Source organism: Melospiza melodia, chromosome 8 (assembly GCF_035770615.1).
Source record: "Melospiza melodia melodia isolate bMelMel2 chromosome 8, bMelMel2.pri, whole genome shotgun sequence".
Classification (NCBI taxonomy): domain Eukaryota; kingdom Metazoa; phylum Chordata; class Aves; order Passeriformes; family Passerellidae; genus Melospiza; species Melospiza melodia.
Window position 1 is genome coordinate 17,892,772 of NC_086201.1, and position 27,283 is coordinate 17,920,054.

General features: G+C 36.9%; 1 protein-coding gene across 4 annotated transcripts in view; it reads right to left on the bottom strand.

The window, feature by feature from the left end:
* Positions 1 to 1,075: 1,075 nt before the first annotated feature.
* The window catches only part of GRB14 (growth factor receptor bound protein 14), a 58,168-nt gene continuing 31,960 nt past the window's right edge, over positions 1,076 to 27,283 (bottom strand). For 2 of the 4 annotated variants that reach the window (XM_063162007.1, XM_063162009.1), the window contains 12 exons: positions 26,089 to 26,245; positions 21,541 to 21,662; positions 19,326 to 19,400; positions 14,227 to 14,364; positions 13,069 to 13,179; positions 12,784 to 12,879; positions 12,129 to 12,209; positions 9,801 to 9,917; positions 9,622 to 9,679; positions 9,442 to 9,529; positions 5,689 to 5,782; positions 1,076 to 1,779 (listed from right to left, as the gene is read on the bottom strand). In XM_063162007.1, the coding sequence (XP_063018077.1) occupies positions 1,633 to 1,779; positions 5,689 to 5,782; positions 9,442 to 9,529; positions 9,622 to 9,679; positions 9,801 to 9,917; positions 12,129 to 12,209; positions 12,784 to 12,879; positions 13,069 to 13,179; positions 14,227 to 14,364; positions 19,326 to 19,400; positions 21,541 to 21,662; positions 26,089 to 26,245 (1,284 nt within the window). In that variant the 3' untranslated portion in view covers positions 1,076 to 1,632. Of the gene's footprint in view, positions 1,780 to 2,772; positions 2,968 to 5,688; positions 5,783 to 9,441; positions 9,530 to 9,621; positions 9,680 to 9,800; positions 9,918 to 12,128; positions 12,210 to 12,783; positions 12,880 to 13,068; positions 13,180 to 14,226; positions 14,365 to 19,325; positions 19,401 to 21,540; positions 21,663 to 26,088; positions 26,246 to 27,283 lie in introns of all 4 variants that reach the window. The other 2 variants (XR_010028559.1, XM_063162010.1) reach the window with 2 other exon arrangements.

Below are 27,283 nucleotides of genomic sequence, written 5' to 3' on the forward strand. Positions count from 1 at the left end.
TTTAATGAGCTTTAAAAACTGCATTTGCATACCAGAGGAAAAGGTCAGTGATGTGTGGATCAAGTCGGTAAATTAAGTATCACAGTATTATGTTATTATGCTTGCCTTCCAGAGACACACAATAACAAAACCACAGGCTACAGTTACCACACTGTTCTCAAGCCTCCATGTCCATGACCTTGGCAGCTGCCACATCCCGGCTCCGCTGTGCCTCGGGGCCCAGCGGCTCCGTCTCCGGCCCAGGCCTCCTTTACCTTCTCCCCACCTCCTCCTGCAGCAGAGCAGCTGCTGTGGCTGCCAGCCATGGACCTAAGCAAGCACAGGAACGGGGAGCTGGATTCATGTGATGGCCCATCCTCAAACACTGACTTCACTCCAGCTTTACCCTTTTAAAGATACCCAGGACAATGTCCTGAGTCCTTTCAATAAGATCAAATCTCTTGGACAGCGAAGCATCAGGATGGGGATGCCTCTTTCCCAAGTCCCACTGCATTCGAGTTTTTGTTCAAGGATACAACTGTCTTTCAAAACACAAATACCAAAATTAGTTCTAATGCTGTGGTGCAAAATTTGATTTGGTGGACTGGCACAGTTCTTTTTAGCTGGAATGTTAGATACTTGATAATCTGTAATGATTGCTTAACTGGTAGCTAAACTGACATTTTTATTTTATAATAAATAACAAAATAATCTAGGAACTGACTACAAATAGACTTTCATGAGGTTTTCAGCAAAGTCCACTGGATTTACCTTTATTTGTAAGTATTGTAAATTATTGATAATTTACAACTAACTTACAACTAAGCATTACTTTTTTTTTTTTTAGGGCAATTGAAATTGATTCCTTCCTCAACTGTGGAAAGATCCACACTACTTAACAGGTCTTTCTTTGTGTCAGAGATTATAGGTATACACTAAACCACATTATGCACTACATAATAATTATGCATGTTCATACATTTCACAGCCAAGTAAGTGACAGTCCAGCCCTGTATGAAGATGTAGATTTAGTCATTAGATTAGAAAAAAAAATCCTTTAAAATATTACAACAAGGATAGCACAACTCAATACAACTGAGCAGTTATAAGTGATTTTAATGATTTTTCACTTTTTGGATATGATAATCCTCAAAGTAGCATTCAAAAATATAGTGCAAAATATTTATTCATTTTATTTACAAATAAAATGTGCAGTTCAGCTTCTGATCCTTGCCACAGTAAATGTTATTCTTTTATGAGATGAACAGAAATTATGAGAAACATTTATAGAGAAAAAAGTTAATTTTAAACCTTAGAACAAAGATCTTCCTTCAGTTATATTTTTGTAGGAGTTACACAATATTTTTCAAAACTGTTTTCAGATGAAAAGAAAACCCAGCAAGTCCAAGACAACACTAAAGAATTACATAGGAAAAAATGGTTTTTCAAAACCATAAAGTTAATTTTGCTGTGACAATCACAAAGCAAAGTTCTTATCTACATAGAATATAAATTCATCTTTTTTTTGCAGCCTAAACATAGAATCTTTACAATGCAATGGGTCTTCCCCCCTTTTTGCTGTACAAATTGCCTTTGGGGGGAAAAGTATACTAGCATCTTCCTTTCCCTCTGATGAAACAACAAATGCTTTGGTTAAAGAGCAATCCGTGCACAATAGTGTTTTAACTTGCAAGGCAGCACTCCTTTATTAAGTTGATAGAATTCCACTAGCTGGATGAGATCAGTAAATCTGGTATGACCATCATCGAGGGTATAGAATAGCTTCCCATCATCTTCCAACTGTAAAAATGGAAAAACAAGATTCAATAAAATCTTCTTTTGCTAGAGTATTTTTTCTGATTTGAATACTTCTTTGAGAAGTGTTCTTACAGACCAACATATTCGTAATCTTAAAACTACTGTGAGCAGAAAAAATACAGTGATCATTTACACATCTTAAAGAAAAGATTTTAAGATTTTTTTTAAAAAAAGACCAACAGGAAAACAATGTATTATATGACTTCAAGTACACACCTAAAAAGAACATTTAAATAAGTATAGGAATACTCTTTCTGCATTAACAATACTACTTCATGCCTTGGCTTTGGAATTACAGCTGGGGTTAATACCAACCCTGAGTTCTTAGAGAGGAACAAGAAGAAACCAAGTTTGAAGTTACTCATAAATTTCAACCTTTGCTCCATTCATTTCCATGATTTTCTTTCACTTTTGTAAGGTGTGATGAGGCTACACACCAGTGCAGTGGTGTGCTGGGAACTATTAGCTACACAAGACACTACCCATCACAAGAGTGACATGCTTGCTCCAGCACTTCTTTGTGGTAGGGGGAAGAATTGCTGCAGCTCCAAACATGTATTAGCACAGATGTAGAAGAGAAAGAAGAAACTTCAACAGATACCTTGAAAGATTCCTTTTGATGCTTAAAAATTTACAATCACTATTTCCCTCTTCTAAGTTACTAAATGTTAGCTCTTGCACAATTTGTACTGCACTGCTGACTACATAATTTCTTGATTTAGTTCCTCTACTGCTGATATGTCTAATATCAAGAGGTGAAATAGTGACTAATTGGTATTCATGTAAATAAAGGGTGAAAAAACCTATTCAAACTATTTTAAAAAGAAAAGGGAAAAAAGATACAAGACTGAAAGAGTATTGAACAGAGGATCCTGAAGTAGGGCTAGCATGGAGTAGCAGATGGTGTGCTAGGGAAAGATGCAGCTACCCTACTTGAATACAGGGGAAAGGAGAAGATATAATGAGCTGTCTTACCTGTAATTAAGAAGTTCTATCTGAAGCAGCTGTTGAACTGCTTATGACTCCTGGATTATTCTACCCCTTTCTACCATGACTGGAAGTAGTTTGTAATTTCTTTATTCTCAGACTTTGGTCAAACCAGGTCAAACTCTGCTAGTTAAGGAATTACCAATGTGAGAATGTGTGAACTCCTGTGCTCCAGCCAAAAACCTGAAAATGGATTATCATTCATTGGATTTTCTTTATGCATGCAATTTTCCTGCCAACACACTGCAGGCAAGAAGAGTTAACAATTCAAATGTCTGTTATGATCCTAATAAGTTAATTCCTTGAAATGAATACCAGACAGATTGCTAATTTTAAAGCTATCAATATTTTGCAAAGTAAAAACTCATATCAAAGTTCTGTTGCTCAAGAACCTAGCATCTTCTGCAAGCTAAGAAGCCTGTTATGAGAAAGCATTTATTAGAAAAAGACAGTCCCAGAACTGTATATCAACTCTTCATCTTTCATATGAATGAAATTTCAGAATAGAATCCATTGAAGTGAACTTGCATCAGCTTAGAGCGTAAAGGCTAACAAATACCTTTAAACTAACAAGCTCTCCAATTTTCACAGTACAGGATCCCAAATGTACCCCAAAGTTTTCCTTCTGAACTTTTTACAATCAATTCCCAACTACCCACCTGCAATACCTGTTGCACAGGTTGCCAATATTAACACAAGGCACCTGCTTGCATGGGTGAGGCATGAACTAGCAAGTTGCACACACACCCTATCTAAAAGGGGACATTTTAAAGTGTAGCATAACCTGAAGCAACCTAAAATACAAGAGAAAGATAAGTCATCTAGGGATTGGATTGGATTGTTTTTACCTTGTAAAGAGGCTTTGTAAATTACATGTATTTAGTAAGAAAGTTTGCCTTCAGAATGGCTGGAAACAGGTAAGTGTTTAGAATAGTAGAATTTGAAATTCAAAGAGGTAACCTTGATCTTCAACTAATAAGCTATGACTTTACTACAGTAATATAAAATCCCTTGTTTCTTAGAAAATGATCACTAAATTTAGATCAGCAGCAACTGGAACCAAAACCCTTCCTCCCTTAAACAACAATTTTCTGAAATCTTTAAAGAGCACCGTTCCAGTAAAACCAGAGCACATTTAAGTCAGGTATTGAGAATGCAATGAGGGTACTGAATGCAACCAGAAACTGACAGAAAGGAACATGCCAATATTTGGGGGACAACAGCTTCCATGCTGACACATTCTGTCTGGATTAAGCTGTTCTCATTATGATTTATTTTTTCTGGCTACTATCCTAGGAGAAATCGCTTTAGTTAAAAAACAATTCAAAAACATTTCCTTCAAGTAAGTCAAATTTTGCACTGAAGTCATACAGGTCTTCTCGATGAAAAGCGTGGGAAATGTGACCCAAGTCTGTAGACAACTACATCAAAACTAAGAATTACTGGTCCATCCAAAGATTCCACAATAGGAGAGCAAGGTTTTAGCACATTCTCACGAAGGGAAGAAGAGAATCATCCATCTCGGAGGTTACTGAAGATAACTGCAGCGTCCTGCTATACCTGTGCCTAGAGAAGAGAGGGTCTGTTTCCTGACAGGGAAAGGGAAAGTGGTCTCTTCAATTTGAGAGTTAAAGGACATCCCAATAAACTAGAAACATATACTCTTTGTATGGGGTTTAGAAGGTTTTCTAAACCACACAACAGTTATACCACAGTAAATACTAGAAGTGACTACAGTCAATGAATGCACAGAGATCTTACACCTGGGATTCTTATCAAGGATTATATGCTGATGATCCCATGGGATCCAGTCCATAATTATCACTTTTGGATGAAGGAAACCCCCATATTCTGTACCTAAACACAACAAAATCCTGGACAATTCTTATAGGTAATCTGATCAACTTATTTCCTCCTCTCAAATAATGCTTCAGTTTTATTCTACATGAACCTTTTTTAGTAGAGAATATTAGCTACAAGCCCTAGGTAAGGCATACAGAAATTTGGTGAATGATCAGAGAGAATCAACAGATAAAGAAAAAAAAATAGTGCCACTAATTTCTACTGAGAAACAGCAGAATATGCTAGAAACTTCAGGAGGAAGATACATGGAAGCAAGAGTATTATCTAGTCTGCAAGAAAGGTTCTTGTAAAGAGAGACAAAAAAAGCTCTGGGTCTGCTCAGTTATATCAAACATCTGTGGCCAAAACACTAAATGCTCAAGTATTTCTCAACTCAAGAGATGCAGCATGTAAAGAAACCCACATAAACCACCTTGTGAGAGAGTGGAAGCGATGAGGATGGCTAACCATTCCCTCAGGATAACTGGACAATATGTTCAATGAAAAGTAACAGAAATATGATTTCAGCTTAGTAACTTCCAGCTTACCTATAAAGCAGCTGGACTAAATAATGATTTTTTTTGTTCCTCTGAATATGCCACAGTAACAAGAGAGGTCAACAAAATATGTCTGACTACAAATATTGAAAATAACCTTAATAGAAGACTCAGTGAGATATGGACACATGATGGAGGCAGTCCAAAACAGATGACTTAGAAATTGTGTACATACTGAAAAGTAACAGGGAACATGAACTCTCTTAAAACATGATTTTCATGCCATCAGGGTTGCTTCTATTCCAATTGAAACAGATTTGTTTAGTTTTTCAAGAAAAACTTTTTAGGATTTTGTAATACTAGTCAAGCTTTAGAACAAATCAAACAGCGAAACTCAAAAACATTCAGCCCTACTAAAGAATACTAATTATATTTAGTGATACAGGTATGATGTTTACATCTCCCATAAAACAACAAAAGAAGAAAAAATCCATCCATATTCTACCACAGTTCTTCAATTTTTTGGTTTTAAAACTCCATATATAAACTGAAAAAACTTACTTACAGGTACAATTTGAAAATGTTTTATTTTTAATCCATGACTCAGTGACAATACAAATGTTTTGGGGTTACTTTGGCTATCACGAACCAGGAATACCCTAAAAGAGATCAAAAAGTTTCAAAGTAAGAACATTTGAAATCCTTTTATAAACATCCAGTTAAAACTGTTCTAAATTCATTACAGCAAGTATTAGTGAAAAGCATAAATAATATCAATTATATAAGTTAGGCTTTTAATCAGTATTTCTTTGCAAATGTGTCACTAGGAATACTTTCTCTTAAGTTCTTCTTCACCTTGTCTATTATGTGAAAAACATGCATTCTCAGAATAAATGACACTGTAGGCGTTAGTTTTTACACTGCATAGAATTACAATACATTTCTTCAGACAGAAAAGCACCCTCAAAGTTTGTGCTTTGAACAAAATTTTTCTTTGGACTCTGACTAGAGAAAACTTGAATTTTCTAAATCACAAGCATTTTAAGTAAAAGTCAAAAGGTAGTTCAACAGGAATTTTACAGAAAAGATAATGCAAGGCACACCAGAATGTTCTTCACATCTGGCCAATCCTCATAAATGCATGCTCATTTCTGCACAGCAGCAAAATTCCCAACAAGACAGAGCTACACTCTGCTTGCTTTATGGAATTATTATTCAAATCATGACACTGAATGACCAACAGTGCCACTGCAACTAAAATTCACTGATAACTTATTCCAACCAGAACATGCACAAACATAACTTTGCCATGGCCCTGGTAGAATAATTTGGTAAAGACAAAGGATGATTACCAGCATGAGACAGTTTTCACTGAATCACCTGGCTTGGAATATTGGCAGAGTACTGGCAGAGAACAGTTCGGAGGACAGGGAAGAACCTGCAGATAGCTTTGGAGTGGAGAGAGTCTGAACTGCTCATACTGAGCAGGTCTGGAACAGATATAGCTGTCCATTGTACCAAAGAAGGGAAATGGAGGGACAGCCACTGGCAAGCATGCTCCTCTTTCAGGACAGAAAAGAAATGGGCAAAATGGACTTGCAGGTTTCAATCAAGTAAGCATTAGTGACCACCTAATCATAACTGTTTGTCCCACCACGCACCAGAAATGAGAGCCCGGGTACCACATGAAAAGAAAGAATTTCAAGGGGGAAAATACCAGCCAAAGGTTTGCAGTGAATTTTCACTGACTTCCAGAATGGATTCAAAGTACTAATTTCATTCTCAAAGTTTTTAAGAGTTCTATTTTTACACAGTAAGAAAATTCCTGGAATTAAGAAACCTGGACTGACGCAGTTCCTCCCGAGGGCTGCTGCCCGCCTAGCGCTCGGCACGGCTCAGCACGGCACGGCTCAGCACGGCCCGGCTCGGCACGGCTCGGCACGGCTCAGCACGGCACGGCTCAGCACGGCACGGCTCAGCACGGCACGGCCCGGCCCGGCTCGGCTCGGCAGGGGCCGTGCACCGCAGGCAGCGCGGGCTCCGCTCAAACCGGCTCGCTCCCACCACCTAGCGGGCTCTCATCCTCCCGGGACACGAACGGCATGCTCACAGCACTCACAGATCCTCTGCACTAACTTCCATACTTTATATGTTTGTCATCAATGGCGGGCACTTCATTTTTTTCAGAAAAATGACACTGTAGGAATGTGCCACTTTGTAGATATCCAACATGGGGTCTCTATACCCAGTTACTAGGATCCACATTTAATGATACACAATGTAATCACTTTTATTGGTTCTTATTCATCAATTCTTTTAAAGTACATTTTCTTACTTCTTTCCTAGTTTTATCACACACATAAGGAACATTTCTTCTTCAGATAAAAAGGCCTTCATTATTTTCTAAAATAATCACAATTACCTACTTTACCTACTTTAGTTGTCAAAGAACCTTAAAAATTTTGTTTGTGACAAAAAGACTGTAGCTCACAGAATCTCAGAAATGTTAGCTGCAAAGAGCTTTTTAGACATGCTGGATGACTCCAGTCAACTTCTCCCTCATTAACTTCTCTGCATGACGAGCTGGACTTTTTCTTGGCCATATTGGTAATGCTCTTATCCCTTTCATCAAACATTTACCACTGGAAAGTCTTCAAATATACTTCAGGTGGTAAAATACAAAATCTACAACATTACCAAATGAACTTTTTAAAGAAATTTGGCTTAACACCATATCCAAAAACTTTCTTCTTTCATAACATGCCTTAAGATTGTTGCTGTCCCTAATTCTGTTATTGGCCTCTCCTAATTCTAAAACTACCGTAACTAGTTTATTTAACTGCCTCCTTGTCTTCTAAAAGCCATAATGAGAAACATATTTGTTGGTACATACAGTATTACAGAGGCCCTACTCCCTTGTCATATATGCATGAGGACTACTTGCTCAGGATCACCTTAAAAGGCTCAATATGGATTTTTTTCTCTACCCTCACTCCCAGAAACTAAAGTCTTATTTTTCCTATTAAAAATGGCTGCATTTCTGGTGATAATTCATGCTTTCAGCTCATCAAAATGATGTCACATGATGTCATGTGTTCATTACTTCACTGTAACTCCTGAATATGTATCTGACAGCATATGAGCACTCCTACTACCAGTGTTCTAAATAATTCTAGATAGTCCACACAAAAGTCCTCAAAATCCCACTACACAGCTATGAATGGCTCCAAGAATGTAACATAAACAACACTGTACTGAACCAATGCTAGCAAGGTATTCACTTTCTCATTTCAGTGTGTGTAAGAAATACACTGAAAGATGCATCAGGCCTAGACTGACATCCTGTTCAGAAATATATGTTGGATTCATCCCCATGTCCTGTCCCATTCTTCTAACAAGTGCAAAAATAAATGCAGAGCACAGAACCAGCTTCAAGATGATAAGCCAGGCCTAAAAACAAGACCCCAGAAATTAAAAAAAAAAAAAAACAATGCAAAAGTGGAAGTCCAATTAACCATTCCTGTGCTGGGTTTGTCTCTCTTTCCTTCCCTTCCGTTTTTTTTTTCCTGGAGCCCTTTCTGTAGATGTAGAAAACAATATTACAACATACTTAATCTAAAACTGAAGGAATTTAACCAGCAATCTGATGATCCAGGTACCTAACTGGAAACAGACTCAAGGAAACTGAGATTTTTATGGAATTACTCATTAAATGAAGGAGGCTCAAGTTTACATTTAATACAGGACTAAGGATAAAACTGCAGGAATGAAAATCAGGAGGATTTGAACATAAAATGCCTACTCACTTTGTCATTTTTTAAATTAATATTTAAATGAAATATTAAAAAAAATTAGTCTTATCCTAACATTTATTGTTTCCTATTAAAGGATGACAGAATTTTTAGTAAATTCATGAGAAATAAGCATACTTTTTTTTTCAATGTCTGTCTCAGCACAGTTCATCTTAGAGTACTGTTTTCAGGCTTTCTTTCACTCTTTCATCACTAATAGAGATACAGAAGAGTGGTGCCAAGGCTGACAGCTCCAGAGAATCCTGTGCAAAGACACAGCTCTAGTGCTTGGCTCTGAACAGACACAAATAATCAGTCAGTGACAGAATCAAAGTCCTAGATCACCACTGCATGGTTTCCAAATGACACAAAATAAGAACCAACTGATAGCCCTATATAAAAGACTTTTTATCCCTATTAGGCAAGTGCAAACTCCTTGCTCCACCTCCCCCAGGAAGAGGCACATGAAAGCAGGAGTTTTTGGCTAGAAACATGTCTCAGAGAAGCTAGGTAAAGAATCAACTTACCCATCTACAAGTCCATGCTGCAAAATAAGTCTCTGAGCCTCTTCTCTAGAGATTTTATGATGAAACCATGACTGAGATCTGTGTATAGCTGTAGAAAAAAAGATCAGTGAAAAAACATTTTCCTTTTATTGAAAGAACCAGTTATTGCATTTTTCTGGCAAGGAATTAACTCACACATACCCATATTAGACATGGCAATAGGACTACCATGGGAGTTGAGTCGGAGACACCCTCTCCTCTGTATGAGAGAGAAGCAAAAATGTGACTTCAAAGCTCTTTTGCTAAAAAAAAACAAACAAACAAAAATAAACCCCACCAAACCAGAAAATAATATTCTGATAAATCAAAGAGATTTATACCCGCCATGCTAATCCTTCTTCAACTGCAACTGAAAGGGCTTCTGTTGGATTTTCTATAATTCTGCTTCTGTGTCCTGAGAAATCCATTGCTACTAAAGAATTTTCTGAAACGCTTCTCTGCAACAAAGAAAAATAAATTTAGTTTGCTCACTTTTTTCAAGATCCATCATTTAAAAGCAAGCTTCTGAGAAAACATTATGTTTTGTAAGTGATATTTCAAGTATTGGCAGTGTTTCTCATCAGAGCCAAACTCATTTTACCCTAGGGAGCATTTATAATTCCAGTATGCTGCTGCAAAGCTCAATTTTGCAGTCTGGCTGGACAGACCATTTTTTTGCATTACTGCAATGGATGACAAATATATCACTTTACCATAAACTGTATTTATATTTTTAACTATAACTAGCCCTTTCCATGTCAAAACAAGTCAGGAAACTGTTATTAAGATGTCCAAGTAACAGGGAAAAAAAGGTAAAATACAAAATTATTATACATAATGATCCAATTAAAAATATTCAAAATATTTCATTAGAAATGTCAGATTTATATGTTTGCTATATAAATTTCCATTCAGTTTAGCATATTTAAGCATTGAAAACAGCAATTTCTATGGAGTACAACTTCTATTTTAATACATCACTTCTAACTCTAATCACAGACTCAATAACTGCAGCATCTGTTACAAAAAATGCTTGTGTTTTTTTCTCTCAGTGAAGATCAATTTTGTAACAACTGAATAAGAACATTGAGGTTTGACAAAACAGTCCTAAAAATCACCAAAATGTTTCTCAGAAACCAAGGTTTACACAATCAGGTTTTATAAGAATTGTGATGGCAGGCACTGGAATATCTAATAAATAAAAGAGCATTCTATAGGTTAAAACAACATCTGGACACAAGAGGCCCAGATTTCTGTAGGGTTAGCAAAGCTTCCCAGTCCAAAATCAGAACGGCTCTGGTTTTTTGGGCTTTTTTTGGTGGTGGTTTTTTTGGGGTTTTTTTTTTGCTTTGTTGCAATCATGAATATAACTTCAAATGGAGGACAGCAATTCTGTAGTTCACTGTACACCGTAGACTAAGGTCTATCTGAGTAACCTGTAAAGAACTTTGCAAAAGTAAAAAATAAGGGCAAATTAAGAGAAAATGTTTGCCTCTAGCAGGGTGGAGGGAACCCTCTGCAGATGACATGGTTGAGAAATGAAGGGATGTGAAACATGGAAGTGGCTTCCTTATGAAGTACGTTCATCAGCGTGTGCACTTAATCCGCGATTATTCAATTTGCTGTTTTATTCATGAATTATACACAAGTAGAAAAACAGTGCCATTGTTAGCAGTGGGATAGATTCTGCCTGTTAGAAGCTATGGGAACTAAAATGCACACAACAGTGAAAGAGAAGACAATCAGTAGTAGCTCTCTGATCCATCATAAGAGCAGCAGCTGGCTATTGCAGCATCTTCACAGAACACAAACTAAGGCACAGGCAGCATATTAAGCACATGCTTAATAAGCCATGCTTATTAGCAAGATCACTGAAAACTACGTTTGTGAATACCTGTGATAGCAAATGCATTTTTTGGCATTTTATCAGCAAGAACTACAATAAAAGCTTTAAAAAATCACTATAAAATCATTGTCAGAGATCTTGGCAAAAAGTAATTTTTATCCAATTTAGCAAAAACAAAACACAAAAGGGATATAAATAATCCCTGAAAAAGTCTGAAATGACTCATAAAGAGCAGGGATAACGTAAGATATAAAGAAATGGAAAACCTCGTCCAATCCCAACTATCCTACTGAGAAGAAGGACACGATATCTTGTATAGTCTGCTTTTCTCCAAAACAGGAGAAATCTGCCAAATTACGGTTTTCCCCCAAAGTCTGGTCAGTATTACACCAGCTCAAATTCATCTCAAGTACTTAATTTTTTTGGGTATTTTTTTAATTAAAGGAGGAAGTATACCAAAAAGGATTTGTTACAATCTTCTTTTTCATCATCATGTGTAACCTTAAACACTTTGCTTCTCTTTTAACACATTTATGGTCCTGCTGCTTTCTTTTCAGAATCTTCTTTCCATTCAACAGCAATAAGCCAATGAACTTCCAAAATACTGAAGATTTTACAAAGAGAAAGCCTTTCAACTCATTTGTTAAATTGAAATTAATTAATTAGCTCTCTAGTCAACCCTGGCAGCCCTAAATATTTCGGCAAGCGTTGGCACATGCAAGGTTTTGAAGGAGCAGGTCAGTAGTGTAACTGACACAAGTTACTTGAAAAGAGCACAATGGCAGAAACATGTATTTATTCATGGAGCTACTGTGGGACATACCATAGGTGTTATATTCAAAGGGCTGCAGCCACTTCTACCTTGATATGGTTGCATGTAATTCTGATACAGCTGCATCCCATACTAAAACCAGAAAATAACATGGTTAGCATTTTAAATTATAAACCTAAGCCAAGTAAGGTTTTTTCCAGATGAAAAAGATAGCACACACCTTTTTTCACCATTAAAAAACAGGGAGAAAAGCTGTTAGGCTAAGGAAATGTACATCATCACTGTTGCTGCTGCCTTTATAAATGTTTCACTTTGCATGAAATACTACCCATTTAATACGCCAACTGGCCTGTTCCTATTTTGTCACAAACAGTCACATTTTAAAAACATTAAAGTTCCCTTGTTGTGCATTCTTGTCACTTTGTTCAACATTACTCAGCAATCTCACATGAATTCAACATGGTTACACAGAAACATATGCTTAATGTTAAATATTTTCAGGACTGAGGCACCATTCCACCCCTTAAAATGATTTCAGGATTTGAACGCTCTCTTCTTGTGGGGATGAAAAAAAAAAAGATTTCAAAGTACAAAATTGATACTGCTATTGCATGGGAACCTAAAATGATGTTACCTCTCTACTCACAGCATCAAAATACCACATAGCACACTTAAGCAAGAAGTTAACTCCACACAGAAAAATTACCTTGAGTAACCTAATTGCTGTCATCCAACAGGTCCTACTTTGTTCATCATCTGCACAGAGCTGTTTCAGGTCTCTGGTTCCTCCTGACTTGTTAGGCTAGAAGGCCACAGCACATTTTTTTAGCATTAAAGCATATCTTGAAGATAATACCTGTTGAAATAAAAGCCACTAATTCTCCTATTTTATAATAGACAGCTGAATATTGCTTTCAAAGCGTTAAAGAAACTTAAGCTTACCTAAAAACTGTGGCTTGCTTTAATATGTATCAGAATAATAAGCTTGTACCTTAAAGCAGAATCCATAGTTTGTTGGTGCTCCAGAAATCTTTTTGCCTGTTAAAGACATGTACATATCACTATTGCTGAATTCACAGAAAAACTGCAGATGCCTTGGCTCCTAAAAAGAAAAGTAATGTAATACCGTTAGACTACTTTTAGCCAGCCTCTCCAGATAAGAAACTTGGAAGAATACAGTAGTTATCCTGTTCCAAAATACAGTCTTACAAACTGCAGTTTCAAACATGACATCATGAAGTCTAAAAAGAGGCAACTCAATATTCATTTCATAATGCAGAGGAAAAAGAAATCAAATCAGTTAGAGAGTTTATTCTTCCAGAGGGGAAAAAACCTCCAGACTATAAGTTATATAATTTCTGAGAAAACTTTCACTAGATCCAAGCAATAATAAAATTAGAGTAGGAGGCAAGTTTTGAAAGCAGTATGCATTTCAAACATCAAAACAAAATAAACTTTCATAAACTGAAAAACAACATACTGTTATAATTATTGCCCAGTACCATTTCTAACCATTATCTCTCCCCACTAAGTTAATTACGTCAAGGAAGCAAACGAAATTTGCCAAAGGATGCAAACCAGCTCAATGAAAACTTTGGCAGGTACTTACAGAAAATCCAACACATGAATTAACATTGCTTTGAGTAGTTTATGTAAAAGGTTTCTAAACTCCAATGCTCAATACGATAAGGCTTAAAGTACCAACACCAAAAATTTGAACCAATAGAATGAAAAACTTTCCAGTGAAAAATTTTGAGAATTCCAAAATTTATCTGTAGAAGTTATTATTTTATACAATTAATTACTGTATCCACTTTTCAGAACATCTACTTATACTTCAGAAATTTACTTGTATTTGACAATTTGTCTTAACAGGGTACACTCTTATGAGAAATACCAAGCAAAAACGAAGCAAACTTATCAGGCAAAAAGAAACCAGAGTTTCTAAGACAACACCTTCCCAGTTTTGTATCACCATATCTCTCTAGATTTTATCTATAATAACTAGATTTATTTTTTCTTTTTTTATCACTCTAAGTTTAACTATTTGGTTATAAATTTTGGTTGTTATTATTACAAATTATAAATACATACATATTTGCTCTGACTTCACAGTTCTTGCTCTCTGTCTTTTTTTTCCCCCCCTTACCTTAGATGTACCTTTAGTGGAAAAATAAAGGCCAGATCTTCTCAAAAGAAAGTACATTTTTTTCCACGATTTTTTCCCCTGCTCCTTTGCATGCAAATAACCATGAATCTCAGGATATGTGCTGGAGCTAAGGAACATCTGAAAGAAAGTATCAGACATGCATTTTTCTTTTTCTCGGAAATCAGCTTTGTGTTTCGTTAACATACTCATCAGGGCTAAGGGGAATAACTCCTAAATACACTATCACACCACAGTAATTCAGTTATGATCACATCTAATCTCATCAACAGCACTTCTCATTTAAGGCATGTAAGAATGTTACATAACTCCAAGGTATGCTAGGCAAGTTACATATTTATATGGAACCATATGGTTTGAAATGAGAGCTTTACTTCTGCAGCATGTGAACTTCTGCAACTAAACTAGTGTAAGAAGTACTGATCCCATGCCTCAGACCCTATTTATATAAAACTGCTAATCAGTGCTAACAACAGAAGAAAAAAAATTATGTCCCTCCCTTCACCTACCACGTTACAAACCAGAGAAATTAACTGACCTGAGTTAAAATTAATTCAGCAAACCACAAACTCTGAATTACAAAAACATGCAGGTCAGGTAGATACTAGCATTTTCAGAAGTAGGGAAGAAAGGGCTCTGCACCTGAAAGGTGCTTCAGGAAGAGCTTTAGTTGAACCAAAATCAGAGCGACTGGGCCAGTCCCCAAGACAGCTCCTGCCTCTACTCAGGATATTCAATGACTTCTCTTCAGCAATTTCATCAGACATTGTCAGAGTGCAACACAGCTCTTATCTTGCTGAGGCTTTGACAGTTCTACTCAGTCTTGCTGCAAAAGTACCCACTAAAAGTGAGCAACCACATTAACTTTACCCCAATTCCATGTAATGCATTCAGTTTTATCACTCTTCCTCCAATAATACTACTCAGAACTGACTCTAAACATATTAACCCAGAACTGTTCTATTTCTGTATATACCACAGAATCTGTTATCTCTGAGCTCTTCTAGGAACCTTGCCCCGGAACTGGTCTGTGGTATCATAAATTCTGTCAAGGCTTGCACAGAGGTATGGCACAAAGGATTTTCTGGTCGATATCTGCAGTTTTCATTGCTGAATTTTCCTCCCACACACTTCTATTTCCAGAAAATCTTATTTGAGGAGTGAAACAACAGATTACAAGGCAAGAGATGCACTGGCCAGTACTGGACTCCAGCAGAATGAAACAGTGAACGCTACTTTGGAAGCACACCGAGTTCCCTGGCCACTAAATAATACAGTCCAACCAAGATATAGAAGGTTTCTTTGACTTTTATTGTTTTTCTGGCTTGCAGTGAGATGCATGAGTACCAGGTGCAGACCAACCTGAGCTGGTGTGAATGCAGTAACAGGAGCAGGGCCCCACTGGCCAGGGCAGTGCCCCAGCCCACCACCAGGGCTGCATTATGAGCAGCTTCACTGCTATTCACCTGAACAGCCCAATTACAGTAAGCCTAGGTACATCTAGCTACACGTGCTGCTGGCACACAGCTGTGTGCAAATGCAGCTAAAGCTATTTTAGCCACACTGAAGCAGATGGGTAGGTCTGGGTACATGTTCTGGCTGTTCATCTTCCCTTTTGCCATGTACTAACAGGTTCACTGGTGGGAAATATGCAGGCTCAACTGAAAAAGTATAAAATCCATAAACAAAGTCAACTTAAAGCCTTAAGAAAATCTAAACAAGCCAATGTATGCAAAAACAAAAGAGCATCTTTTTAGGCTTTAATGTCTCTGCTGAAACTAAAAGGAGTGGTTGGCTTCCTGCCTGCACAAGTGTCTTCCCCAGGATTTCTGCCATAAGAGCTTCAAACCATAAATGTTGTCATGAAAAACACTTCTCTTACTCAGCAGACCAAAGTGGAGGAGCAATACAATGCTAAGCTTCAACAGTCACTGTTGTACCCATGCTATCAATTAAAATAAAGCAGCAGTAATGCTAGTAAAAAGGCAATCTTAAATCCATCTTTTCCTTTCTAAGGAAAGACAGCTGAGGACTATGTGAGAAAATAGAACATGAACAAGCTGTAGTCAAAACCATTAACTGTCAGAAGGATGAGCAGTAAAAATATTTCAGAGTGAGAACTGAATGTCTGTAATAAATGCCAAAACTGAATTACAGTAGGAAAGAAAATTTCCTTGTTTTTTGTTTCAGTTTGCTTTTTGTTGGGGTTTTTTTTTTGTTGCCCCTTGTCTTGTTGGTTTTTTTTTTTTTTAATAGAGATACATATAAGTTTATTATAGGAAGGAATGGATCCCTGTTTATGCAGATAAAAATAAGAAAAATCCTTAGTACTGGAAGAAGAGAGGAAAGTTAAACAATAGTACACTGCAGACAGGGACTACTGGTCACACAATATGTAGAAATAAAATTGCACCCTCTTCCCCACACAGTGAAATATATCCCCTGATAAGCAGAGTGGTGTCAAATGCCACCATGTCCTTCAGCTGCTGATATAGACAGCACTGAGGAGTTGAAACATTTGCAGTGTTTCAGGGAGTTAAAGAAGCCATCATTATACTAGACTTTGTGAATCATGTTGAATTTGATGACTGATTTCTTCAAATATGTGATGACAGCTAGCCAGACCAATGCTACTGGGAATGAGCTGGATTTTTACCATGAACCTGCTGAAAAATTTTGGGAGGACCAAGTCATTCTAGTGCAGAATTGATTCTGAATCTCAATATTGTCCCCTATAGACTTCAGTCCACCTGAAAGGTTTAGACTGAGAGGCCAACAAAACCTAGAGTGGAAGACAGAGTAAGGCAATGGGGAGATTAAAACAACATCCAGGAGACTGGCAAGAGACTGAAATGCAGTGCAGGTCTGCTTCAGCCTGGAGCCTGGAATGGTAGCCATGTGAGAAACTGGTTAGGGAAAGAGGGACTTGCTATGGCAGAAAGATTAAAGAAACTGAAGCCTGGCTCTTAATAATGATCTTAAAATTGTCATACCATGCTCATTTTTGACATATAAAACAGCCAATTTGCAAAAATAGCCTAAAGCGAGTTCCAAATGACCCAGACTGCCTGCCACTACACATGCACATAGAGCAGTGTGTCTCAGAGCTGCCATACCCTGATCAATACGGTGACACACCTCCTCTGCAGGCTAATCCATGGCAGCAATTAAACCTCTCTTGGGTACACACAGGCACTCGGTATATCCCAGACCTAGTACTTTCACTTAGCACATGCTAAATGGATAGGAGACTCATGAACTTCTCTTTTGTTTCTGTGGCTCTGTTCTACAAAGATGTTCTGATTCAAATTCATCAGCCAAAATACTCACTCTTCCACTTTCAATGAGAGTTAAGAAAAACAGACCTTGAAAACATTTTACTTGCTTACAGCTCGATCCACAAAAGGATGTCAAAGTATCAGAAGTGATTTTTTAATGACTTGTAAGCATTGAATTGTCAAACTAATGTCTCTTTTGATACTTAACCAAGCACATCACAAATAATAATGCAGCCCATTAACTTGTCTTAATGAAAGTTTCCAAGGAGATAGTGACTCACTGTAAACAATTTACCCAACAGTTTCTGCTGAAATGTGCACAATGGCTGCACAATCCACCAAGGTATTCTCTACTTTGTGCCTATTAAGTTTTATTCGATGAAATACAATTAAGCATACAATGCAACACAAAATAGCAACAGAGGAGAGTTTGCAACATGTTTTTCAAGTTACCAAAATGACAAGTAACTAGCTGTATATTTAGAATGATTCTTAAGTTTACCTAGCAGCTTTGAACATATTCTAGATCTCACAATATGGGCTTAAAGAAGTTCTGCACAAGAATATATGGCAAACAGTTATCTTATAAAATTCTTCATTATTTTTGAACTACTAAATTACATTTGCGAGGAAAAATATAAACCTCTATTAACATAGGGGACAGAATTTTCTAAATTAAATGTTTATGCTAGACTGCAAAATCTGTATTATGTAGGTGGCAAAATGGAAACAATTTTCATTAGATTTGCAGCACTTCTGAAATCACCAAAATTTTATTTAGGTTTGTAAAAATTACTTACAGAATCTAGTGTCTGTAAAATGTAATTCACAAAAATTTTACCATATTTGGGATAATCTTAATATCTTGATTAAAATCCACTCTTATAAGGATATAATTATTTAATATGAAAGAGTACTTTGACAATTAGTTACTTAAAATGTTTTTCATTTACTGCTGGATGTTAAGGTAGACATTATCATATAGATTTTTTTTAAACTGTCATTTCTGTCTTTCTTTTCTTCTGCCCTAAATATCCTGTGTTAGGTTGCCTTTCCAATCATTCTTTATCCCCAAAACTCATTAATAGGGTTGCTGTCTTAAGACCAGTGGAAGTTCTTCTTCTATTATTTAATTTTTCCAATGACAAGCAAACAAGAGTGATGTGTATGTTTCCACCTTTATTACTCATTTTTTCTCTCTTTGAAAGTAAGACAATGATCCCTGATACGGTCATTTTGTATTATCATTTCATTATTCCCACTGTAAATTAGAATCCTGTGTCTGCTTAAAAGATGACTAACACTGAGTGACCTACCATAATTTTTTTGGAAGGCTACAGTAGCCTTCAAGCTAACAAATCATACTAGTCAGTCTAAATTTTCTACTCATTAAGTTTAACCATTTAACTCTTTTTTATATCCATTTGTGTCACATCACCAGTATTTTGGTATTCTACCACAGCCTGCTGCTAAGTTTGTTCAGCACTCCTCCACCTATTTAAGGAAAAAGTGTCTTTCACCTGAAATACCCAATAAAGGTATTTAATGTTTTCACTGTATTTCCTTTGTTTTGGTGCTTCTTGATTCTTGAAGGACATCCAAGTTTTCAAGTGTGGACATATAAAAGCTGCTAGGAAGGGAAACATTGTTTCTTATCTCTTGAGGAAAAAAGTTATAAACCACGTCTGGAGTTACTCAAAACCTAGCAACAGATCCAACAGCAATAAAGAACTATGCTCACACAGCACAGATAATGGGAAATTATGAGCTGCGCTGGTTCATCTTCATGCAAGGATTACATACCTGTAATATCCCAGAGTGGCTTAGAGCTGCATTGGTCTCACTTGGAAAAGATATCATATGATCTGGAAAAAAGCTCTGTAACAACAAGAACTTGTGTCAAAGTTCTGTAGAAATAAATACAAAACTTTCTCTCTTGCATGTGCAATTTAAGTTCTCAGTGCAGCACAAGACACTGAAGACTCCCTGATCCAATAATTTAAGCTTACCTTAATATCATCCCAAAATTTGGCACATGCTATATATTATTTGCTGAAAAACACAGAATTTTGAGAAAACATCAATAGTCTCTGGAACAGGGTTTCAGACACCAGTGCAAATCACATTGCAATATTTGGCCCTTAGTGTTGTTTTTCTAGCAGTAATTTCTATTGCTGTTGACATACAAGATTTGCCTGGGGAGTCAATATGCTACAAAATAAGGAGGCTGTACACCAACATGCTGAAAAGTGCATTATTCTCTATTGTTTTCATTACACTAGAAACCCAGTAAAATATTTTGGAATATCTTCCACTAACACAGAAAGAGTTCTCTCTTTTTTTTTAATCTTCTATTTTATGTATTGTACAAATTAACAAAAAAAATCAGACTACATTAACATGATGGGGTTAAAAGCCTACAACTAAAATGCCACTTTCATTATCAAGGAAAGCTCAAGGGATAATTTATGGGACAGACCTGCAGCTGGGGTGTTCAATACACTTATGCAGATATAAACCACACAAGGGTTTGACCATCACAAATAATGTTCTCTCAAGGCCTGGACAAATTTGAAGTTAATATTCCCTTAGCCACCCAATGGCCAGCAATTTCCATTTTTAATGAAATTGAACTTCTGGTAGGGTTAATTCATATTAACTCATTGTGATAAAACATTCTTGCTGCAGCTGGGACCAGAACACCCAGCAGAACTCTGCTTAGCTATAGCTGCTGAAGCTGCTGTAGCTGCAGCTCCACTCACTGGGTAAACAATACATAAACTTAATTTTCGGAGGCAACAGACAGAAACTGATGCATACAAAGTCCCCCCCTGAATATGAGGAAGAGCTTCTTTACTATGTGGATGATTGCACATAGTAAAGAAGTTCTTTACTGGAACAGATTGCCAAGAAAGGTTGTGGAATCTCTCTCAATGGAGATATTCAAGAACCCTCTGGATGCAATCCTGTGTCATGTGCTCTGGGATGACTCTGCTTCAGAAGGGAGGCTGACCCATTCTGTGATTTTGTGAAAGCCTCTTTACTAACTGCAGACCAACTCAAGATGAAAAATTTTTCACTGGTATAGTGATATCTCCATATCTGGGACAAATCTATCATGACTGGTCCAGAGACACACAGTTCAATCAAACAAAAAAATTCCCAAAACTCTTCTACTTCTTGTTATCTTTATATTTACCTTTTTATATTTTGCATAGATAATCTGAGTTCCCTTTCACTTTTTATCTTTTAAGCCCTCACGCAGTTCTGCTATTTCTCCCTTTTACATCTGAAACAAGCTGGTTTTATAAGAGACAGCATTAGGAGTTGTCCAAATACACCATGGAGCAACCAGATGGTGAGTTCCTTCTGCTGAGCCAGGACTGCTTCCCTGGCCTTTGCCATCAGCCAAGGTCTGAATCAGCAGCATTAACCTTTGGCAACATCCCTGAGTTACAGGATATCTCTGCTCTCTTTCCATTCCTTATGTATGCTAACTTTGGCTTCACTTTCACTTACCCCTAGTAGGTTATGGCTGCTCATGGCCTTTTGTGTCAGTTGTCACTTAGCTACAGCTGGGAGAAGCTGCAATTTGGCAGTGCTGGGCCAGAACATTCAATTTTCACTTCAACAATAAAATCATCTTTGCTACAGGTGCCCCTCCTCACAGTGCTTCATTTTATATTACGTTGTCACTTGATGAAAAGTTCAGTGAGTTGCAAAAATTTAATTTTGTTTTACGTCCGTGTGCAAATTTCAATACAATTAAACCCAATCACTGCTCTCATCACTCCCAAACATAAAAAATGAACATGGCTGTTTGACAACTGCAAGAAAGGGACCAGCCAATGATCACATGCACTACAATACATTGCTGTATTTCACATATTCCCTCTTGATTATTCCTTTTAACTCCTGCTACACTAAAAAATTTAAACTCTGACTATCTGTGTGCACGAAAAAAGACTTTTAGAAACAGTAACTGCAGGAACTTCACAGATAAAGTCTTAGGACTTACCAGTGGATTTTTAAAAAACTCATACTTTGCATAATTTTTTCTAAAATACAGTTTGGTTTCCTCTTCCATTACCCAATTTGACTGGACTTCCATCACTAATTCATGGTCTTCTATAGCTCTTCCTATAAGAAAACACAACAAAAAATATTAAAGAAAATGCAAAAGCACATATCAAGCTCATGACAAGCAGAAGTCAAAGAACTCTCATGATCTACAGATAAAGAGAAGTGAAGTTAAACTTCCATTGCATTTAACTTGCCCTTCATTGAATTTTAAAAATGTCACCCAATTTTTGATCCAAAAAGACAGAGATTAAAGATGATGTATGAAAATCTAATTTTGTAATCAGATTAAATGAAGCAAATAAAACCATAAAAAATTCAGAATACAAAAAATACCCCAAAATAGTGAAAGAAAAGTAAGCATTTTGAAATCTTGTACAGGTTGTTCTATTCCAAAACACATTCTTCAGATGCAAGGGCAAAGAACTGAAGCTCTGAGCTAAAACCAGCATTTTTTTCCTTCAGTTTTATAGAGAGAAAGTGCTCCTCTGAGATGACATTTAAAACTCTTAAATGCTTGGCATTGTGACATTTAAGAAAACACCATTTCCTCAAGACTTACTTCTTGGTAGAAAAATATGACATTGTGCATCACCCCAAAAGATGGGTAAAGGTGCTGATATTTCTTTATTTTTAAGGTGTCACCGCAAAAAATATTTTATAACTGAGTAAACTTACTTCTTTGAAGGAACTGAAACACTGAGTGCCCTCCAAAAACACAGCCCTGTAATCAAATCCTTAAATGCTGACATGAAAAACCTGCCTTTCTGTTTAGGTAAATCATTTTTGTCTTCCAACTAGACTGGATGGTTTCTACCTCCCTTTCTATCATCTTTTTATTACTGCTGTCTCTAACATGAGGAGCACCTGCTACAGTCCACAACAGCCTCCTTAATTATGGAAGTATTTAATGCACATGAAAGATTTAAAAATGGAGTACATGATAGAACACATTTCAAAAAGCCTCTTCTCCAGCCACCCAGTTGGGAAAAAATTAAACTAAATAAAAAATAGACATTGCTCAGCACTACGTCACAGGTAGTGCTTTATGAACCTTCCCAGCCTTCACAGACTACCTGAAAGAATGCAGAGTGAAATCAAAATGAGACTGAAGGATACTGATGTGCCTGGCCAAGGCACTGCCCTCTACTCAAAGAGGAGGCCTAGAAAATGTGTGTTCAGCTGCAGAAGCAAACAGAAAACTGTTGACGGCCAGCAGAAAAATTTCTCACCATACAAGGAAAAATTTCTGGATGAAGATAGTACTTCCCTTACAAAGGAGAGCAGTTATGGAAAATTGTTCTGTTTTCAGAGCCTGCCCTGCTCAGGGGAACTGCAGCGGATGTATGGGACTCACAGCACCAAGGTACTTGGTGCTAGGGATGACATGGCATCATCCAAATTTAGGCACACTTCAGCTGCTTTCAATGGTCTTAGACATTGTGAAAATCATTCAAGTTAAAAGAACACATACCAGAAAAACACAAGTCTGAAATATATTGATTAATAGAGCTGCAGGAATTGCTGAACTTCAGATATTTGAAGTAGAACCCCTGCTACTGCAAAACTTGGGAGGTGGGGAGGAAAGCTGAGCTTCCTGGCTGCCAAGGCAGCAGCAGCGAGGACACAACCATCCTTGGTGTTCAACAATAGAGCTCTGCACCCAAGGGCACATATGTTTGTGAAAAGTGAAATATAGAGACCGTGGGTTTATGCTTTGCCCTAGGTGGGAGTTTTGTTGGGATTTTTTCCTTTTTTAACTTTCTCAGCAGATACCTCCACACAGCAATGAAGGCACAATCCAGCAATGTAATTAATGTCTGTCTTGATTAAAAGTAGAACATTGTGCTCAGCTCACTAAGATTCATGAAATTATATCTAATTCAGGAGTATTCAGACAGCTGTTAGATTTTAAAGAAAATTTTCACTAATTGACGGATGAATTATTAATCCACGTAATCCTGGGGTTTACACAGACACACACATTTGCCCACAGCACTTCTCCTTTCAATACCAATTCCCCTAACTTATGAGATGAAAAAGACTTTCCAAATTTACATGGATAAAACATACAGCAGTAACAGAAAACAATCCCAAACTAACTCATCATTTAAAAAGTATTTGTTCAAACTACTCTTCCAATGCTTAAGAATATATTTAAAGCAAGTCAAGATGAATATGTTAACTCTTTCTAACAAAACCAAATCTAAATCAGCATCGTTAAAATAACTCCATTATTGTTCAGTACTCTAAAAATACATAGGGGATATCTCAAATTGTTCCTTTCCTTGGCCAGTAATATTGAATTGCCAACCTCATAATCTAGGAAATTATTTTACTTTTAAAATTAAGCATTCACCTTTTTCTAGAATTACACTGAAAGCAGCTGGAGCAATTATAACACTGCATGGTGAATGAAGGTCTTCAGCAATTTCAAGAATATCAGAATATTAGGAAAATCAATTTCACTAATTATATGATATTGAAATCTTCCAAGAAATCCTCCAGATTGAAGAAAACATGCTACTTGTCAGAAAGTGTACTGTGCAAATACAGAAAGCTGGAGAAACAGTGCCACTATTGTTCCGGTGTGGTTGCTCAAAGGCATCTTCTTCAATAGTTACAACACTACTTGAACACCAGCTACACTACAGGAAACAGAAAACACTTCTGCTGTTTATACAGCACTGTTTTCTAAAGCCATTTTGCTACCTCTTCTTCTATAGCAGTCATTTTCAACCTCGACCCAGATTTAACTCTGACCTTCCTCTGAGTTGGAAGCATCTTACAGCTGATACATTCAGTGCAAAAGGTTACAAATATCTTTGAAATTTTACAAAGCATGAAAAGAAATTTGAAAAACGCTTGTGTCTGCCTTCATAGGATAAAGGAGTATAAAAGGGCAGAAAACAGTTTTAGCTTTTGTAGTTCATCCTCAAATTATAGCTGATAAACATAACTGAGTCAGAGATGCACAGTCAAGTTTATTTTCAATAAATGCACAAGTCTGGATTCCCTAGATACATCCAGAGGAAGAAAGGGACTCTAACAATAGTTTTTAGCCATATTTAAATATTTGGGGGGGTGGGGAGGGTTGAAGGAGAGAGTGGCCAGGGAGAATGTTTGTGGGGGTGTTTGATTTTTGTTCCTGGTGTGTACATTTTTTTCAACAGCACTGGAGTTACCAGGTACCAGCACAGTCTCTTTTGAGAATTAAAAACTCCATGGAGTTTTCTATGTATTTTAGAATGCAGGAAGGCATCCAGAACATCCTCTTTTTCAAGCCACACTTTGCACTAGCAGATGGAACTGCCCTTGAAGTTGCAGAAGTACTACCTTTTTTAGCTCTAGTACAGTGCCAAAGTTCAAGAATAACATGGAAATTTTGAGTGATGTGAAATTATAACCATATTTCTTTGGCATTTGTCTTCTAGTAGATTTTTTCTAACATAATTTCCTATCAAAAGCATACACAACACAGTACTGAAACACCGTGCTGTAAAAGCAAGTAAGATTGTCTAACTTGAGATTCAGTTCTATTACTTTCCAGCAGTGGGCTTCTAAACTCCTCTCTTGCTAAGGAAAGTCTTTCCTGTATTCTGCATTTTTTTCATCTCTACAAACATTCCCTTCCTCCCTACAATTAATTTGCCTTATGTTTTTTATACTGCAAAAATACACCTATACACTTCAAAAAGGAACAGAGATCAGATGTTATATTTTGAAACCACAGATTACACATTTTGAACCGTATAATAGAAAAAGAGAAGTTTTACTACACTAGAGAAACACTGAAAAAGTGAAAGAATTTCAGAACATCTTGTTACCAGCAACTTAAAATACTACACATGGTATTGCTTCAATGCAGTTCACTGGTCCTATGTGGAAGTTTGGAGGAATGGTTTTGTTTTCCTTTTGCAGTAGCGCTGTCCCAGAGTTCACCATAAATCTAGCCAAAGTGAATGTAGTGAAGGAAAATACTGACAGCCCATTCTGATATTATTTCTGAAAACAAAATCCTATAGTAAAGATAAAATAGCACTGTGTAACCTCTTTCAGTCCCTGATGTCAGATATTTCGCTCAGGTGTGTTAGGAACAAACAGGATTTTATTTCCAATGAAAATAACCCAAGTCTTTTTAGAGATAAGCAGAAAATACCACCCATAAGAGAGAAAGAACTGCCTGATAGAAACAAGGTAGAGCAAGGAAGAATTTGCAGCAAGAACTTTAACTTTTAGTGTCTTCCAAGTTGTTCTTACAGTTGCAGATCAACCAGTGTGAAGCAAATATACCATGAAAAAAATCTAGTTTATACCCATGCTTTCAAAAACAATCAGAAGCAACAACCCCAAAAATAAAAAAAATCAGAAGAAACTTCCCATCATATTGCTTCCAAGCCTTTCTATTGGAATTGTACTTCCATGTATGAAAATGAAAACCAGGCACCTTATTTACCATCATTTCATTATATGTTATTATTCTTACCTAAACCTGTGTGGGTAAGTTGTTCAAAGAGAGTCCAGCTGTGGTCATCAACATAGTGGTTCTTCAATATCAAGAGCTGACACACATCCCTGGCTGTTATATCACTTGGTACTTCCAAAGCTCTGCTAGTATCATCTTCACTATACACTTTGATTACCTGCAATAAATAAAATCTCTAAAATATCCATAAGTTTAATCTTTGCTTCAGTTACTCCATGTATGTTGCTCTCTCAGCTCTGTGACTGAGACAAGAACCCACACACACAGAGTACAACATGAAAGGCAGCCATTCCTCTCTAGTGCAATAGCAGCATTGAGAACAGAACAGCCAAGCAAAGAATATTCCCCTACTAAATTTGGCCAGTGGATATCCCTTACCACAGGACACTGGCCAGATTGGTACATTACCTTAAAAAAAAACATTAATGGAGAGATAAATAAATGCAGTGAAACTGTACATTCTTAATAGGCTGAAAAAGAAACCACACAGCATAAACAGTGAAACTCAAGAATTCTTCGACTGCAGAACTGTAGAAGGATTTGATAAAGGAGTTAGTTCAGAGAATGGCAATCAGACTCAAGATGCTCACAGCTCACAGTTCTGTAGAGAGTAAAACAGGAGATGTTACAGAGTGGCTTCAAATTTTGACAAGCAAGAACTGGAATTCTTGCACACACATCCTCAGTTTAAAGGGTGCCCAAGATGCTTTTAACTGACAAAATACTCCTCTCAGTTTATTGAATTTATCCATATTCATGAGAAAGCAAGACAAAACTCTCCTGAAATTTATGCGCAAAACCTAAATACCATTGTAAATCCCTCATTAAACAGCAAGATACAAGTTCTCACTTTAAAGACAAACAAGCCTGTTACTGTCAGTCATTCCTAACAGCTGCCTTACCGAATGCACGCTCATTTCAAGCATCTAATAAACAAGCAGCAATGTATTGTGCCCTAACTTGTCAAGGCAGCTCCCTCTCTGGTTTGTGCTGAAGTTGGTAGGAAAGTGAGCAGGAAACTCCAACTGTATCTCCTACCACCTGCATCTTCCCACTAACAGAAAAAATCCAAAAATAATTTTTAAAAAGACAGGTTCATTCACTCATGTTTTCCAAACATCAGATCAAGGAAAAAGGACTCCCTTTGTAAATCACACTCAGATTTTAAAGCACACTGATGGCCTTACTCCTCTAC